Source organism: Conger conger, chromosome 7 (genome assembly GCF_963514075.1).
Source record: "Conger conger chromosome 7, fConCon1.1, whole genome shotgun sequence".
NCBI classification, from domain to species: Eukaryota; Metazoa; Chordata; class Actinopteri; order Anguilliformes; family Congridae; genus Conger; species Conger conger.
The window spans coordinates 42,874,814-42,894,779 of NC_083766.1; the positions used below are offsets into that span (position 1 = coordinate 42,874,814).

The 19,966-nt window shown below is 40.1% G+C and overlaps 1 protein-coding gene across 1 annotated transcript in view; it reads left to right on the forward strand.

Annotated features, from left to right (window-relative positions):
- LOC133133863 (double C2-like domain-containing protein beta) overlaps positions 1-19,966 on the forward strand; it is a 255,891-nt gene that overhangs the window by 82,287 nt on the left and 153,638 nt on the right. Inside the window, exon 2 of the mRNA XM_061250126.1 lies at positions 19,085-19,164. Coding sequence (XP_061106110.1) covers positions 19,085-19,164 — 80 coding nt within the window. The remainder of the gene's footprint in view (positions 1-19,084; positions 19,165-19,966) is intronic.

Sequence of the window (19,966 nt, forward strand, 5' to 3'; positions counted from 1 at the left end):
GGGCCAGGGGGTGTGTGAGAAGGAGAAGGAGAAGGAGGATGAGAGGGCAGCGCAACGCCTATATAAACTGCTAATTACTAATGCAAACTAGCGATCTAAAAATGTTCCTAACAATTGCAGCGTCCAAAGTATCTAACTGATTCTGATCACCTATTCAGAATAACAGAACCGAGCGAAACTGCCGGCGGCTGGTGAAAAACACACGAGATTTGCTAACTAATGACAGAAAATGCAACACACCTGGTCTAAGTAACGCAGTAATTTGACAACAAATCTACAACTGCTGATAGACTAACAAGGTTTCCTTATAACCTACTGCTCACACGCAAAAAACACAGAACCAATACTTAAGTTCCCTGGAGGTATTCGAGTACACACGGCTAGTGGGAAAAAATGCACTTTTCTGCCGAATTGCAAACAATTCGACTCTTATATAGCGTCACTCTGAGCACGCCTATATAAACTGCTAATTACTAATGCAAACTAGCGATCTAAAAATGTTCCTAACAATTGCAACGTCCAAAGTATCTAACTGATTCTGATCACCTATTCAGAATAACAGAACCGAGCGAAACTGCCGGCGGCTGGTGAAAAACACACGAGATTTGCTAACTAATGACAGAAAATGCAACACACCTGGTCTAACTAACGCAGTAATTTGACAACAAATCTACAACTGCTGATAGACTAACAAGGTTTCCTTATAACCTACTGCTCACACGCAAAAAAACACAGAACCAATACTTAAGTTCCCTGGAGGTATTCGAGTACACACGGCTAGTGGAAAAAATGCACTTTTCTGCCTATTTGCAAACAATTCGACTGTTATATAGCGTCACTCTGAGCACGCCTATATAAACTGCTAATTACTGATGCAAACTAGCGATCTAAAAATGTTCCTAACAATTGCAGCGTCCAAAGTATCTAACTGATTCTGATCACCTAATCAGAATAACAGAACCGAGCGAAACTGCCGGCGGCTGGTGAAAAACACACGAGATTTGCTAACTAATGACAGAAAATGCAACACACCTGGTCTAAGTAACGCAGTAATTTGACAACAAATCTACAACTGCTGATAGACTAACAAGGTTTCCTTATAACCTACTGCTCACACGCAAAAAACACAGAACCAATACTTAAGTTCCCTGGAGGTATTCGAGTACACACGGCTAGTGGAAAAAATGCACTTTTCTGCCGAATTGCAAACAATTCGACTGTTATATAGCGTCGCTCTGAGCACGCCTATATAAACTGCTAATTACTAATGCAAACTAGCGATCTAAAAATGCTCCTAACAATTGCATCATCCAAAGTATCTAATTGGTCCACACCCTCAATTACCAGCTGCCACCAGAAGCTGGAGTGATCATAAATGAATGCACAAATATCATAGAGAATGTGGAAAATGTGCAACATGTGACATTCTGATATGGAGATACTGGCAATGCACAAACAATACTTGAGAATATAAAATACTACTGAGATATGCTAAACATTTGAAAAATACTGAACCTTTTAATGTTTCAATGGAACAAACCAAAATCAAACATTAAAGGTACAATAGGTAATTTCAGACTCCTAGCACTCAAAAATGTTTTATACTGTCTATGACCACAACACTGTTTACGCTTCACATAGTCTATGAATATAACACGTAATATAAAGCGTTATTATACAGTTCAGTGTTCTCATGCACTGTTTTGGAAAGCTGACTATTATAAAGGCAACAGAGCCGTCTTTTTTCATAGTGTTCTAGTAAGAAAAGAAAAGTTTGGCCAACAGGTGACTTTGGGTCATTGACTTGCTCATTTGGTCATTTAAAATATGATTGAATGAAGGCGCTGTGGTCAGATGAGACCAAATTGAACGTTTCAGCACTGCACATGTTTGGCACTGAAACAGTGATGTATAAACACATCATATACAAATCAGACAGTGGTTTATTATTTCATTAGGTGCTCCCCCCTTTGAGAGATCTGCCGGGCAGCAGCAAATTTGTATATATTTTTAGTTTTTTTCCACAATAACTACTACTGTTTGCACAACCACCAGCACGTGGCAAATGTGAGCACTCTAATCCATAGTGGTCTGAAATACTTGCAGGTTCTGACTGTAGTGGGGCAGCAGTGCCCTTGGACTTTTTCATCATGAGGAGCTTGCATTATCATTTTAGAACTGTAATGTCTGTTTCAGGAAGTAAATACTCACCAAAATACTCTCCATAGGGTTCTGTGGTAATCAAATGAACAAATGAACAACACAGACATAGGTTCATTTTTGGTTAAGTTTTGTTTCTATTTCTACATAACTCATGTAAACAGTTTTAAATATGAATTCCTTTGTAAGGGGCACAATTTAACAAATAGCTTTTGTATTGTATGTGGTGAAATGGTTTTACCATTTATTATTTATTCAGATGTGTGAGCTCTGAGCTCTGAGATGCGTGCGCTCTGAGAGAGGATGCTTGAGCTCTGTGAAAGGATGCATGAGCTCTGAGATTGCGAGACTTCAGAATTGAGATCAAACATTACCAAGACACCTAACCCCCAAAATGCTCCTGACGAGCTGGTCGGGGCCTTGCATGGCAGCCAATCGCCGTCGGTGTGTGAGTGTGTGTATGAATGGGTGAATGCAGAAGCATCAATCGTACAGCGCTTTGGATAAAGACGCTATATAAATGCCTGCCATTTACCATTTACATCTCTGCTCCCAGCTGCTAGATGCCGTTTAATTCCTGGTAAATAAAATCCACTGGAGACAATCTGAACCATTGGAATCTCTTGCCCATTTCTCTAATTCGCAGAATAGCAGCAGTTAAAATGAGTATACTACCAAAAATAATTTCAGACATTATTACCTGGCAAACCACCTTAAATATTTTGTAAAATGACTACTCCCCAATTATTAACAAACCCCATGGCTGGAAATAGAACAGAATACAATGACATTGCAATAACTGATTTTCACTCAGTCAGTCACAATTGCCTCAAGAACCCAGTAATCTCTGTAGGGGTCGTCGCACGGGACTCCAAATTATGTAGGGTCCTCGCACGGGCCGCCAAATAACGCAGGGATTTTACTCTCTACGAAACCGGGGCGCCAGTTAAACGTTGTGTAGCAGTATAACTGCGAAAAGTAATCAGTCTCATAAAATTACTGTTATCAGAAATATCCAACCACAAATTTAGTATTTTAATTAATTAAAATAACCAATATTAATGATTGAACATACCGATAACCTGAAGGTTGGAAGTTCTTCGAAAGACTGCTTCAACTCGGCTCTTCGGCTCTTTGCAATTCCAAAACGGACACCGGGGTTTAATAAAATATATTTATTAAACAAACATACAAACACATAACAGATAAACGAACGGGAATTAGTCGGGGAAGTTAGTATGTTAAGTTAGGGCGTGTATGTGTGGGTGCGCGCGATTGCGCGTGTCGCTTGAACAAAGGAAAGGTGGGAGTAGCTAGCTTGAGTAAGCTAGAGTGTCGAGGACCCGGCCCTAGGCCCCCCTGATGAGAGATTGACGTGGGATGGGTTAAGAAGGAATGCATTGTTAACCCCTCGCACACGCCATCGAGGTGGTAGTAAGAACGCCCGTAAGAAGAAAAATATGTGGTTCACAGATAATGAGCAGCCATACTTGTCAGTAGAGGAGTCTGAAGTCGGGGGACTTAGATTTAGAGTTTTAAGGAGCAAGGTTAAAGTTCTGACTGAGAATACCCCAACCCTACGGGGGAGGGGCACAATGCCTGGCTAAAGGAAAAAAAAAAGGAAAATGGAAGGGATGTCAATACCGAAAGAATATTAAGAGGCTTTAAGGGCCTTCCTGATTATAGCACAAATAATTTATCGGATAGATTCAAAGGACTGACTATAGAAGAGTTGGAGGATGATTTACACTCAGCTATTGGCTGGATGTCCTTTGTAGATCCCTTAAGGCGCCGCGGAGAGGGGCACCTGAAGAGTGTGTTGAGATGGTGGAGGGCACTAACTTCTGGCTTGTATGAAGTCAAAGTTTGGAGAGAGTCCAAGGAGAGATTATGACAGGGAGACAAATACCAGTGATGAATAGGTTCATTAAAAATTACATAAGAGCTAGTGTTTTTCCACTCGTATATTAAGATGGTGGAAATTCCCAAACCGGAGGGGCACATGAAATAAAATATTGGGGAAATTTCTTTTGAGGTATGAGAAAATGACAATTGGAAAAACAGAAATAATTAATATGATCATTAAAAAACAAGTTACATAAGAGATAAATGTCTTCCCGCTTGAAATATTGGGGACATTTCTTATCAAACAAGGTACACTTTTGTATGCAAAAAAGATATATAAGGAATAAGCTTTTAGACCTTAGAGTAGGATCTTAGAATTTGGCTTCAGAAGATATCTACGAGCTGTTGAAGAGAGAGCAACACAAGACAGCTGTAGTCAAGCTGGAGTGGCGCGCTCCCTCTGCGCGCCACTCCAGGATATGGATATGGAGAGAGGAGTGACGTACGCGGTGCGGACTCAGCTGAAGAAAGAGCCACGCAGAACAACTATAACCAAGCTGGAGTGGTAATTATAATCTATATTACTTGTAGAAGTAGGAAAAATAATACATAGAAGTAATACATTATAAGCTTCCTTTTATTTTAATATCTTTTATTTCTCATTAAGGTACTATATAAGGTAGAAAAATGTAGAGAAGTTATGATAGTTAGATAAATATAATATTCTAGGAATAGTTTCTTTTAAACGTCCAGAAGGGGGAGCTATAGGATAAGGCTAAGGCCAAAGAGGATGGATATTTGAGGGGTGTACCTTGATTTTTAAACATAATAGGTGGAAAGGTAAATTAGAAAGAGCTGAAGGGGTATATGTAACTTGCATGTGATCAGCAAACTGCAAAAGATGATATGTACACTGTAATCTGTATAACTCTATTCTTTTGATTGATTATAATAAAGTATATCTTACTATAATCATATGTGATAAAGATTCTTTAGAGGAATACATTGAATACAGGACATCGAATACCAGATTTGCATAACACCCTTCACTTCGAGACTGGGCTGGAAGTTCAGTAGAACTTACCAGGGCTCCAGGACGTTCGCAGTACTTGAGTTCGCCCCGAGACACCTCATCGTGAGGTACTGCTCGTGGGAACGTGAGGTCTGAGCTCGGCAAGGGGTCCGTGGCTCACGACAAGAGTTCTGGGTGTGGTAATAAGTTAGAGTTAGCTGTGAGAAGGGACTACTTGCGTAGTTTTACTCTATATATGCGCAAAAGACGGCGAATCAATTCACGTACATATATATGTAGCTAACCAAACACATTACAATGGTTGGATGGTAAATATTGAAACACAGATTAACAAAAACAGTTAAGACTAAACTAAACACTGGCTATGCCTGAATGTTTGTTTTCTTACTGAGTCCATACGCATTGCTGGATCCAAAAGACATGCTGTCCTTGTAGAAGCGGCGATGGTGCTGTGAATGGTGAGAGGATGGATAGGGAGAGATACACAGGCTGGGGTGTTCCCGTCTTAGCAGCGCGTTGTCGTCTGATCCGCTGGTCCTTTTCCAGGTGTAAAAGTTTGTTGCTGTTTCGTTGTTGAGCTTTATTGGGGTAAACTGATTTACACTCACCGCAAGGTAACTGGGTGTGTCCGTAGGCCTGGTAGTGCGCTGTGCAGCATTCAGCCTCTGTCCGAGTCTCGGAGCGAATGGCCAAAAAGGGTGCGTCGAAGAGTAGAAGCAGAAGAAGCAGAACAAGCAGAAAAAGCAGAAGAGAGATCCCAAGAATGTGTCTTGCTCTTATACGGGACCGTTTATTGCTCCCGCCACGTCGTCGCAGAATTTTCCTGTGGGAATGTGGAACTTGTAGTCCCTACATCTCAATAACCCTGACAGCTTGGTGGAAAGTCAATACAATCACAGGGTTCGCTCCATCTCTGAGAAAATTCACTCCAATATGGCACAACCTAGACTTCAAAATCCAAAATAAATCTTTCATTTTCAATTCATGGAAACTATGGGAATAGTTATGTAAGGAGAGAGAGATTGCCTGAGTCTGAGGTGGGATTTAAACCCCGGCCTGTCACTCGTCCAAAGATTTTTGTTAGACGAATGCGTTACCAGTCAGCAAAAGGGCGGCCTGTAGCGTAGTGGTTAATGTACATGCCTGGGACCCGCAAGGTCGGTGGTTCGATCCCTGCTGTAGCCACAATAAGATCCGTGGGCCCTTGAGCAAGGCCCTTAACCCTGCATTGCTTCAAATACACATTCTCATTAACATATCAAGAACAGAGATAAGTAGATAAGGAATGTATTCACACCTCCGTGGCATATGTCAGTGATCATTAGATCGGAATACGCAAGATACTTTTTGTAAGAATGTGATTGGTTGTTGTTTTCCTGGCTATCTGGAGGGCAGATTATGTGCAGTAAGTGTAATGGCCAAATTGGGACAGTGAGCTCTTGATTTTCAGACCACCTGTATTGTTTAACCCTGCAGTTCTAATTATCAATATTGTGTGTGGATGAAGATTCTTTTCCTGTTTGAAAGTGTGGTTTCAAAAGTTTCAAAGTCCCTGTTATTGCAGACATAAGTGTGTGGATAGCATTATCTTAACAACAATGGGGGAACAAAGTTAAAGGTCAATAAACACCATAGCAACAGGCTTTAAATGAGGACATGCTTTTCTTTACCTATAACGTTTTTTGTGTGTATATCAGTCAAATTTCCAATGATAAATGGCTATTCGTAGAACTTTGTGGTCAGACTTTGAAACTGGGAAAATAGTCTAACAGTTTATTATTACTAAATTACAATATATATTTCTACTTATTACACTTTGAAAAGATAAAAACCTGCTTTGATGCAATACCTGAATTTTTTAACATAGCAAATTCAAGACTCGCAGGGCATGTCAGTTCTGTCCTAATTCTTTATGCATTCACTTTTTATTGACTCCCAACATTGGCTAGTTATCATACGACCGTGATAATGGCAATCAACAGCAATAACAGAATTTTAAATATTGGGCAATATACCTATAAGCCCATTACTCTTAATACTAGGCCTCGCCAAAATGAAACCGTTGGGGAAAAATCTTGTTATCTTGTTAACTTTTTATGTTGTGGTCACTGTGCTGATTTAAGTAGGGGGAAGATTGCCCTCTACATACACTTAGCTAAATGGTCTATATTTAATGCCATTTATTTAGCTGGCTAGCTAATGTTAGCCAGTTATAGTGAATGGCAGGACACAGGAGTAGGCTATACAGTCTTTAAAAACGAATTTCTCTTCCACATGCAACTGTACCAGCTAGGAAGGCTAGCTTATTAACTAGCTGCTGATTAGCATTCATTATAAGCCTCTTATCTACTATTTCTGGTGGTTTGACAAAACATGTTCTTTCTAAAAAGCAATGGAGAGTTGGCAAAGGATTGACTTGTGCAAGGATGTCTGGAGTGTCGTATCTCAAATAGAAACAGGGCGAGCAGCAGCACAGTTTGACGCATGAAGTGACGTGACACTCGTCAAGATAATAATAATTTCATTTTTTGACACTACACGACACTACATTTTTTGACACTACACGGCTGACGCCGGTCTGAAGAGGGTGTTTGATTCATAAACAGACATGCTAATGTTGAATAGCAAAGTCCCTGAATGGAGTACAGAAGTGACAGATGACTCCTTGTAAAGGTGCTTTACAAAGCAATTTACTGCAATTTAAAAATCGCAGTGTAGTACGTTCTTTAAACGAAACCGGACAAAACTCCACCCACTTACCCGGATAGAGATAATTTAGTTGGTTGAACAGATAAAGATACAGATAATGCCGTACTCGCTCACCCCTCACAAACGGTATGCATCTGGTCTGAACTGGTGAACCAGTAAGCTACCAGCTATTTCAAAACCTAGCTAGCTAGCCCTCTTTCAATCTACAGTAGCTAAGCTTTCCCAGGTCAGGGAACAAAATCTAATTTTCATAGCTAGATGAATCCCCAAAACAAATACTGTCATGTAATACAGCTACATATGCTCAGTTTAGTTAGCAAAGTGTATCGATTGTTGATCAAAATGTGGCATAAAAATTAACGTAGCTAGCTAGCTATAATTCAAAGAGTGAAAACAATAACGTTAATACAGTCTGTGCTGTGTACACAGCAGGCTCATCCAGCTCAAAAAGCGCTTCTCTTCTCGATTCTCTCTCCTGATTCACTCTCCAAATTCATATTAGATAGGCGAGGATATGCCTTAGCTATAACAAGACATATTTATATATATATATACAAGCAATATTTTGTTGCTAACGACAATTACAACCCCGTACCTTTTTCCTTCCAGCCAAGAATGCATAATGCACACACAAAAAAGGTACCTCATGTTTAGCCAGCTTCTAAAGCTGTATGGAAGCTCAAATGGGAAGCTCACAATATATCATTGGAAAGTACTTACTGTACTCTACTGGATGAGCGGCGTGTCACTGAAATTATAATTAATTGTAACGCCCCTCAACAAACTAAAGAAAAAGTGTAGTTTTAGGCACAGCTAGTTCAGACGATGGACAGGCTTTGCAAATGAGTCTGTTTTTCCAAATCGGATTGTCCAAGACCATAAATGACTATTGAATCTTCAAAAGGGCATCTCTACATGTAAAGCTAATGGTAAGATGTTATATGTCTTCCCAATTTAGTTGCAGACATTGAGAATAGAATGATAAATTCTTGTGTAATTCATTCATCTAGTTTTCTGTAATATCTTGAATGAATGAGGTACATGTCCATTTACATGTCATTTGGCTTACGCTTTTATCCAAAGCGACTTACAGTTCATTAGACTAAGCAGGAGACAATCCTCCCCAATGCAGGGTTAAGGGCCTTGCTCAAGGGCTGTGCGGAAGTTATTGTGGCTACACCAGGGACTTTGTGGGTCCCAGTCATGTACCTTAAGTACTACGCTACAGGCAGCCCTAGTTTATTTTGCTATACAGTGAGAAGCGTTTTTCACCACTGCGATTCAAAACAATTTGTTAAATATTAGCTTGTATCGCTGTGTTCATGACTAGGGGACAGCAGTGGCAAATCCCATATTTTTAACCCTTTCCCTGCTTCCCTTAGTAATAAACTTTGTTTCCTAAAATCACATGTCACATGTTCAGCATTTTAGTGTCCACTTGATGATCCTTGTTGTGCTACTGTAAAGTGCAGCTCACTTCCAGCTCAAATGGAACTGGAAGTTGATATGAAGGCTACAAGGGATCAGTGTTGTTACTAAACCAATCAAGAAATGAGAATCTTACATTCAGTATTGTCACTTTAATTTCCCTTATTGTAGCAGATAAGATTGTAAGGAAACCTTTTGATCAAATTATATAATATTACATTTATTACATATATTATGCCAAAAACACAGATTGCATTGAAATTTCATTAATATTCAAACTCAACATGTTTAGAAATGCATTCTATCCATTATTAAATTGTTGCCAGTACTGTAGCTATCATTTTAACTACAGTCAATTAAAATGAAAAGATTGACAATAAACACAACTTTATACTTTCTTATTACAGCCGGGTGTAAGAAAAAGCCGGGTGTACAGTACCCCACGGACCACAATGCAAGAATAGCCATGAACAATTAAAAATGACATGAAATCATAAAAATTCAAACAAAAAGACAATACATTAATAAAGTATGCATTTTTCCTGATTCTGGGGTTTATATTAAAGTAAAAGTGACAGCATATGATCCACAAAACCATCGACTGTAATTTGAATAGGCTATGAATGAATGACGCAATCAGAGCAGATGGGTGGTGAGGGGGTGCACAAATGGAAGACTAATCTGACCGGAAATTGGAATAAGCTGCACCAAAAGTGAAATGTGCCCCTAGCAGAGGCTCTGCTCCCAATTTGGCACACGATCACAAAATTATCAAACAGCTCAGGTGCGTCAAAACCCAGGGTGAAAATACCACTGAAATGAAAACTATGAAAATGTGCAACACCAATATTCTCAGAGATGTGATTGACAGAAAATACAGACTGGAGGAGCAGATAAATCAAGCTGCACAGTGGAACTAGGGACAACTGAATTGCATTCATACCTCCTCATTTGGCAGTGTCACACCATACAAGTACCATGATTTCTGCAAAAATGCTGGGGTTAAGTTTATTTATATGAATGTATGGTGTGGAGTAATGGGTTTTATTTTTCCATAGACTGGCATGGGCCAGCTAAAGCATCAGTGCCTGCAGGGGTAAGAAACTATTTTGCTGAGCTGATTCGCTGCAGAGGAACATGGGCCTGGCTCATTGTCATCCCCAGCATTTCATATGTATTAAAGATTTGAAGTTAATCAAAAACAAATCTGCTTTAATCTCACAGTAGTTTCCTGCTGCCTTTGGAACACCAGCCCTGCCTGAGTGCCACAAAGTCATACAGCCAGCATCCACACAGTGCACTCGGTGAGCAATTTATTCAGTAGACCTTGTTGTGAGCCACGGACTCCTTGCCGAGCTCAGACCTCACGTTCCCACGAGCAGTACCCCACGAGGAGGTGTCTCGGGGACGAACTCAAGTACCCGAATGTCCTGGAGCCCTGGTAAATTCTACTGAACTTCCAGCCCAGTCTCGAAGTGAAGGGTGTGATGCAAATCTGGTATTCGATGTCCTGTATTCAATGTATTCCTCTAAAGAATCTTTATCACATATGATTATAGTAAGATATACTTTATTATAATCAATCAAAAGAATAGAGTTATACAGATTACAGTGTACATTACAGTGTACATATCATATTTTGCAGTTTGCTGATCACATGCAAGTTACATATACCCCTTTAGCTCTTTCTAAGTTACCTTTCCACCTATGATGTTTAAAAATCAAGGTACACCCCTCAAATAGCCATCCTCTTTGGCCTTAGCCTTATCCTATAGCTCCCCCTTCTGGACGTTTAAAAGAAACTATTCCTAGAATATTATATTTATCTAACTATGATAACTTCTCTACATTTTTCTACTTTATATAGTACCTTAATGAGAAATAAAAGACATTAAAATAAAAGGAAACTTATAATGTGTTACTTTTCCTACTTCTACAAGTAATATAGATTATAATTACCACTCCAGCTTGGTTATAGTTGTTCTGCGTGGCTCTTTCTTCAGCTGAGTCCGCACCGCGTACGTCACTCCTCTCTCCATATCCATATCCTGGAGTGGCGCGCTCCCTCTGCTTGACTACAGCTGTCTTGTGTTGCTCTCTCTTCAACAGCTCGTAGATATCTTGTGAGGCAAAATTCTAAGATCCTACCCTAAGGTCTAAAAGCTTATTCCTTATATATCTTTTTTGCATACAGAAGTGTACCTTGTTGATAAGAAATGTCCCCAATATTTCAAGCGGGAAGACATTTATCTCTTATGTAACTTGTTTTTTAATGACCATATTCATTATTTCTGTTTTTCCAACTGTCATTTTCTCATACCGAAATTTCCCCAATACTTTATCTCATGTGGCCCTCCGGTTTGGGAATTTCCACCATCTTTACATATGAGTGGAAAAACACTAGCTTTTTTGTATTTTTTTAAGGAACCTATTCATCACGGGTGTCTGTTTCAATTTCATAGTCTCTCCTTGACTTCCTCCACACCTTGATCTCATGCAAGCCAGAAGTTAATGCCTGCCACCATCTCAATACACTCTTCAGGCGCCCCTTTTTGTGGCGCCTTAAGGGATCTACAAAGGACATCCAGCCAATAGCTGAGTGTAAATCATCCCCCAACTTCTTCTACAGTCAGTCCTTTGAATCTATCCGATAAATTATTTGTGCTATAATCAGGAAGGCCCTTGAAGCCTCTTAATATTCTTTCGGTATTGACATCCCTTCCATTATCCTTATCTCTCCTACATTTTTCCTCATCTCCTCATATTCTTTGATCTCCCAATTATCTTCATTGTTTTTCTCATCCTGTTGCTTTAACCAGGCCTTGTGCTCCTCCCCTGTAGGAGCAAGCCCACACGTGTCAACCAAGTATGTTATCACATCTATCATCTCCTTGAATGCCAAACTCCCTGGGTCACCAATTTCCCGTTCAGCTTGTTCAGCATCTTCCATGGTCATGCTAGAACACATTCTATGCATGGCCTCAGTCAGGCCTTTAGCCTTGCTCTCTAAAACCCTGAATCTAAGTCCTCTGACTTCAGACTCCTCAGTATTCATATATGGTTGTACATTTATCTTGTACCATATTTTTTTCTTCTTACGGGCGTTCTTACTACCACCTCGATGGCGTGTGCGAGGGGTTAACAATGCATTCCTTCTTAACCCATCCCACGTCAATCTCTCATCAGGGGGGCCTAGGGCCGGGTCCTCGACAACCTATACACCATCTTGTTAATGCAAATATTTAATCGGTCAATGTGGCAGCAACTAAATGCATAAAAGCATGTAGAAGTGGTCAAGAGATTTATCTTTTGTTCAGACCAAATGTGGGAATGGGGAAGAAATGTGATCTAAGTGACTTTGACCAGGGAATGATTGTTGGTGCCAGACTGGCTGGTTTGAGTATTTCAGAAACTGCAGGGATTTTCACACACAACAGTTTCTAGTGTCACCTAGAGAAAGGTGAGAGCATCAGTTCTGCAGGCAAAAACATATTGTTAATGAGAGAGGTCAGAGGAGAAGCGTCAGACTGGTCGAAGCTTACAGGAAGTTGACAGTAACGCAAATAACCACGCTTTATAATAGTGATATACAGAAGAGCATCTCTGAACACACAACGCGTCAAACCTGTAAGTGCTCCACCCCAGAACCAAGTCCCCCAATACCGCATTCTCTCCGTTGAGCAAGGAACTGTAAGGTCCTGCCTGAAACTTCTATTGATTTAAATTGTTCTCGCCATTGTATTGTTCCCAGTATTTAGATTTATTTATTGTTTTGTTATTTTTATATCGTGTATTTTCTATTTTTGTCCTGTTTATACTTTTGTTTTGATTTATTTTCCGTAATGCGTATTGAATGGCTGTCACGATGACTAAGTGAAATAACTTTACTGAGCAAAAGCAGTAAACCCAGGCATCCAAAAATGAAAACAAGACAATATGAAAGCACAGGAACCAGGGGAAAGACAGGGCAACAATACTTGAATGCTGGAACACAAAGGGCTGGAATAGAACAGGGAATGCAAACTATAACTTCAATATCTAGTTTTGGAGATGTGGCTTGTTAAAGTATGTGAGTCTGACAGAAGTGGTTTTATGCATTAAGGGCACCGCTTTCTGGTTTTTGGACCCATAGTGACCCATAACAAAGATTGTTACATTCTCATTTCTAAAGTATTGTGTTCTTCTTTGCCAGTGCATCAGCTGTGTCTAGGCAAATTAAGTATGTATTATGAAAATTATGTATATGTTAATTGACAATTCCTATGCCCCGCCCACTCCCTAGTGATTGCATTTTCAGCTTGTTGTCCATGAATGACTGTACAGCAGCTAACCGTAGTTTGATTTAGTGTTGCCAGTGTTACCCATCTCAGGCATGTGATCTGAGGTGGTCTGCAATTAAAAATATAACCTGAAACAGATATTGAAGGAAAGCACTCAGTTTATTGTGTATTTACTCTTAGCCTCAGTTTAATTATCACAATGCCATTTCACTGAATAGTGTAAATTTCTGAATAAATCTCACAACAATATTGCTGTACTGTAACTAACTATACTGTAACAGCACTCAAACAAGACAGTTTGAATAACCCTTTTCAAATATCTTATTCTGAATTATGTCTACCAGTTTACAAGTATCAAGTATCGTAAAATATAACTTGTTTGCCATTGTCACGTTGTGACAGCATCTCAATAACCAACTCCCTATTTTCTTTTTTTTTCTTTTGCAAATTTCCCAACCTGCTACACCAGCAGTCCTGTAAAATATGAATCATCCAATCATCTTAAAGTAAAGGACGTGTTCTACCTAGTTAGCCTATTAATTCACAGACACGATCAGACACACTTGTAAGAATGATTAACTAGGTTTTAGCCCGTTTTGAATAGACAACAAACATTACTATGCCGTCTATTGGCATCTAGCCTAGGTGTTCTGACAAAATGAACTCCATATGAAACATGATCACATTGGAATGTCCCCCAAGTTTTTTTGCTTGGCGAAAAGGGAGCCTCCAGTGTTGCCAGGTCCGGTGTTTTTACGCCAAATTGGGCTATTTTGAAAGTCCAGTCACAGTTGAAAAATTCACTGGGAGTGAAAATGAAGAAAACATATATATAGATATATAGAAAACAAATATGATCTATTTTATCCATTCAAAACACCTAATTGAACATTATATTTTGAGCAGATTTGGAATGGAAATTTGGCAGGACCTGGAAAGCCTGGGAGCCTCTCTTATTGTCGATGCATGCTCACCAATGCAACAGCTCTCATGACTGTGCGTCTCAAAACACACGTTATTGTCCCACTTTTTATTTTGTGGAAGTTACCAAGATATGGATCACTGTAGACTAGGGGAAATGCTGACCAATCAGCCCATCTCCTTTATAGTAGCCTACTTACTTTGGTTTTTGTGTGTGTGAGTAAATTCCAATTCCTTCTGTTTTCATAAAAACATAGTATGAGTCACATACGCGATTCATTTCAGCATACAGTGTAGATTAAAGGAAATGCAGACTGATCAGCCCATATTTCTGGCTATTGGAAAGGTAGTGTTATGTTTCTACATTCACAAGTCACATGAATCTAAGTGATTTTCAGAACACAGTAAGTGTACATTAGTCTAGCTAAGTTAACTAAGGGCCCTTTCCCACCTACCTTGTTTGGTCCCGACTTTCAGACTTTCAAGTTTGATCCAAACCAAATTTACAGGTGTGAATCCTCCCTCAGACCAAGGTCTGGATCAAACACACAAAATTTGGTCCGACGAAAAGATTGGTCCGGATCAAACTGGACCATGGTTCAGTTCGCTTCTAGAGTGAAATGTTTTTTTGGGTGGGTCGGAATTTCGGACCATTTACAGGAAGTTCCGGTGGTTTCCGTCAGAGCAGGAAACAACGTAGAGAAAAAGTGGAAGACGGAAAAATGAGTTGCGGTAGCACATGGGGAGAGGAGAAGACAAAGTTTTTTAATAGAAATATGGTCAGAGGCAAAAATAAAAATGCTACAAGAAAAAAACAGACACAAAAATACAGACACTATCCAGGTACATTTGGAGAGGATGAGACAAAGAGGGTATGAGAGGCTGGGAGAGCGATGTCACCTGAAGATAATGAAACTGTGGTAGCAGTATACAAAGGTGCGCAATCCCATGAGAAAAAGCGGTGCCCCATGAGAAAAATGTTTTTGGCGACGTGGATAGCACTCTGGGCACTCGCCCAACAAGCTCAAGGTGGTGGAGACTTCCCCATCTTCAACTTCAAGTGTGTCTACCGATGTGCCCAGTGACACGGAAAACACTTCCAAAATTGGTGAGTAGTTCGCTCACTACTCCAACATAGCGTTTTTTTTGGCCTCTCATTTCTGCAATACTGCAACAATATTTTTTTCATCAGTCCTTATTTTTTCAACAGAGTACAGCTTATCCCACCAAAAACATTAGCAGAGCCTACACTGATATAAACTAGGGTACAATATGACATACACAAGGCAGGAACAATGTGAAAATAAGAAATCTTTACTGGGCAAACGCACAGGAACAGTGGGGGAAAATGCAGGGAACAAAGGGAAGTTCTCACAAAGACTCAGCGAAGAAACAAAGGAACCGGGACAAAAGACACATGAACAAAGACACATGAAGATAATATCCTTAATCAGCTAGACACATGCAGACTACTGAGTAACAATAATCTAATGATGACAATCAATTAACACTGACAAGACTTGGAAACACTAGGAAAGGGAGAGAGACGGCCTCTAGTGGCCATCAAGAGTACTGGTGACAATGGTACTATGTGTTTGAAATGTGCTATATAAATAAAATGTTATAATATTGTTTTTATTATTATTATTATTATTATTATTATTATTATTATTATTATTTCTCACGACCGGTAAAGGAACCAGATGCAAACCCCTGGGATGAGCAAAAATCGTGATCTTTATTACAGTTCAAGTTCGTAGCCAGGTATCAGAGGTTCAGACAGTGCCAAAACGAGATGCCAAAGAATGGTCAAAAACACAAGCAGAAGTCATAGCCAAAAATCAGATGAGCAAAAGTACAAAAGGAATAGGCAGGAGAATAATCACTGGACGTAGCAAAAGTCAAGACCAACAAAACAAGACAGGCAAACAAAAAAAGGGTGTCTCAAGAATCTCACTACAAACTGGGTTGGAACTTGGCACAGAATGAGGATCAACGATCTGACGGGGAATGAGTGCTCAGACTGGGATATATATACACAGGGAAATTAACATTCTATTCAGGAGCTGGTGTGAGTGGGCGGAACTAAACATTTAACATAGGGGAACTGCACGAGGGAATCGGGTAACATAACGAGGGGCAAACGCAAGACCAGACATAGGGTAGAACAAAACTGCATGCACACAACATGACCTGGGGTTAGCAGGCGGATTGTGAGGATAGATTTGTAAGAACAGGATAGGGTAACGAGGTAACGAGCAAGAGCAGCAAGGCACAACAATACTGAGAGAGGTGGAGTTACAGGAAAGCGCAGAATTGGGAATCATTAATATTGTTATTTTATGTGTACAAATAAATAATCACCCAACCCAAAAAGCGTGGTTAATACTAGTAAATATATACAACATGAATGTATTAGCTAAACTCAAAAGACAAACAGTGATAGTGTTAATTAGTACTGATTAGTAAATATCTACACGCAGATAGACTGTAGCTGGAAATCAGAAAGTGAGATGAGAAGGAAGTGTTAAACCAGAGTCAGGAAAATAGCCAAAGTCGTGTTACTCACAGGACAGGGAGTGTTCGGGTAAAAACGGAAGCTTGCATTGACACAGACTGGGATCAGACAGTGAACCTATGAATACAATGAAATCAGACATGAACAGAAGTAATGTAAATATGGAAAATAACAAAATATACAAAATAAATCAAGACTGACAATAAACACTAAAGCAGAAGTACAAAAGGGATAGGCAATAATCAATGTTCATAATATCAGACATAGGTCAGGAAACTGACATAAATAACCAGGCAATATAATCAGACAGACAGAATCCAGGAAAATAACATTCATTCATTCATTCATTATCCTAACCTGCTTATCCTGAACAGGGTCGGAGGGGGGCTGGAGCCTATCCCAGCATACATTGGGCGAAAGGCAGGAATACACCCTGGACAGGTTGCCAGTCCATCACAGGGCACACACACCATTCACTCACACACTCATACTGATGGGCAATTTAGACTCTCCAATCAGACTCTCCAATCAGCCTAACCTGCATATCTTTGGACTGTGGGAGGAAACTCACGCAAACGCGGGGAGAACATGCAAACTCCGCACAGAGAGGCTCCGGCCGACGGGGATTCGAACCCAGGACCTCCTTGCTGTGAGGCGGCAGTGCTACCCACTGCACCCATCCGTGTATCCGGAATAATAATAATAATAATAATAATAATCCATCCATCATCTGAACCCGCTTATCCTGATCAGGGTCGCAGGGGGGCTGGAGCCTATCCCAGCATACATTGGGCGAAAGGCAGGAATACACCCTGGACAGGTCGCCAGTCCATCGCAGGGCACACGCACCATTCACTCACACACTCACACACTCACACACTCATGCCTACGGGCAATTTAGACTCTCCAATCGGCCTAACCTGCATGTCTTTGGACTGTGGGAGGAAACCGGAGTACCTGGAGGAAACCCACGCAGACACGGGGAGAACATGCAAACTCCGCACAGAGAGGCCCCGGGCGACGGCGATTCGAACCCAGAACCTCCTTGCTGTGAGGCGACAGTGCTACCCATTGCACCATCCGTGCCCCCATATTATAATAATAATAATAATAATAATAATAATAATAATAATAATAATAATAATAATAATAATAATAATAATAATAATAATTATTATTATTATTATTATAATAATAATAATAATAATAATAATAATAATTATAATAATAATTATTATTATTATTATTATGTCAGAAGATAGTATTTAAGAGCCGTGGTGGTGCAACAGGCTAAGACGCAGCAGACTTGTGGTTGCAGTTTGCTGCAGTTGCACACCGGGGACCGGGGTTCGATTCTCGGTCCTGCCAAAAAGCCAAGTTTGGCCGGCTCATGTGGGGCAGCAATAATTGGCTTGCTGCTCCAGAGGGAGGGACTTGGCAGGGTTATTAGATCGCCGCACAATAAGCACCTCGGGCGCCTCGGAATCACGGCAACGGGCACGAGACGGCTTGAAGAAGGCGTGTTGCTCTCATTTGGGCCGCCGGGGGACGGGGTACGGGCGGTACATCTAATACGACTACCTCCAATTGAATCAGACGAGGCTACCAAATTGGGAGAAAAAGGGAAAAATCTGAAAATTTTTTTAAATAAGATAGTTATATTACAAAAGGAATTCCCAAGTTAAATACTAAGTCATACTATAATAATATATAATCATAATATAATAATTACCTGAAATTACTTTTTGGAAATGATGCAATGCAAAACAATGAATTTGCTGTGGGACGTGGGAATAATAAAGCTGATATGGCAAACCTATAGAACCTGCAAAAAATCTTATAGTCATAGTCTTAATTGGCTTAGCTGGGAGGTTCATTAGTACGATTATGTAAGTGCAATTAGACGCTCAGGAGAAGCCTGCTTCACATCTGATGGATGGCACAGTGCATGTGATCCATTGGTCTGGAAACTGTTCAATCAGACTGGGGTTTCTCTTGACTAATTTGAGAGTGGTTCAGAAATAGCCCCTGTAGCTATAAAAGTTACCTAAAAATTAGAAGGCAACCTTGGTGAAGTGCTCTTTTGTATTTATCATATTATCAAACTCTCTCTTCTATGTTGTTCCTGTTGGCTTTGAGAAGTGTGGGGTATCAAGCTGATTTCTGAGTCTGCCTCTTTGTGTTTTATAGCTACTCTGGGGACCCTGGACTTCAGCCTTTTGTATGACCAGGAGAACAATGCCCTCCACTGTACCATCAACAAAGCTAAGGTATGGGCTTGTACCATTTCACTTTTGTACACAGTCATAAGAAAAACATATAGTGATGCATTTAACTCAGCTTGTACACTTGTAGTGTTCAGCTGCCTACACAAATTTATGCATTAGTAACAATTAAGGTTTCTGTATACCCTTTCCATTGTAGCACTGGAACTGAGCTGCCTTGCTATTTTTTAGGTTCTCTTATGCTTTGTCTAGCCAAATCAGTACTCCCAATGCCAGGTCCACAGTTTACTGGCAAAACAGGAGAAGGATTAGTAAACCCTTAGTGAAGTCAGCTGCACCAAAATTGTGAACCTCAATTGTGTGGTCTGGTTTTTATTATTATTTTTCCACCCTAACTGTAAAGCCTACAGCAACCAAACTTAGCAGCTAGGTGCCTATTAGAAAATTATTTTCCACAGATTCCCTAAATTCCCTTAAATTATGCATCATCTGATCACTGGAAATATAAATGTACCCCTGTCGTTCTGAAGAAACTGTCCCTCTGTGAATGACACAGTCCCTCGGTTGGTCCAAACACCTGTGCTGATGTTGAGAAGGTTTCCACAGGTTTACTAAGCTTCCACAAATCACAATACTGCAGTTAATCCACTGCTTGGAATTCTGCAGCAGGTAAAGACTAAAATATTATTGGTGTTTGCATGAGACTAATTATAGCTGGTGCTCAGGTTAATGAAGACACTCAAGAGTGCATGACATAATATCCAAAAGGTACAGCCTAAACTATAGATGTGTCATTCATGCACATAATCGGAAAATCACTCTAGGACACAGAAAGAGGGCACTGCAC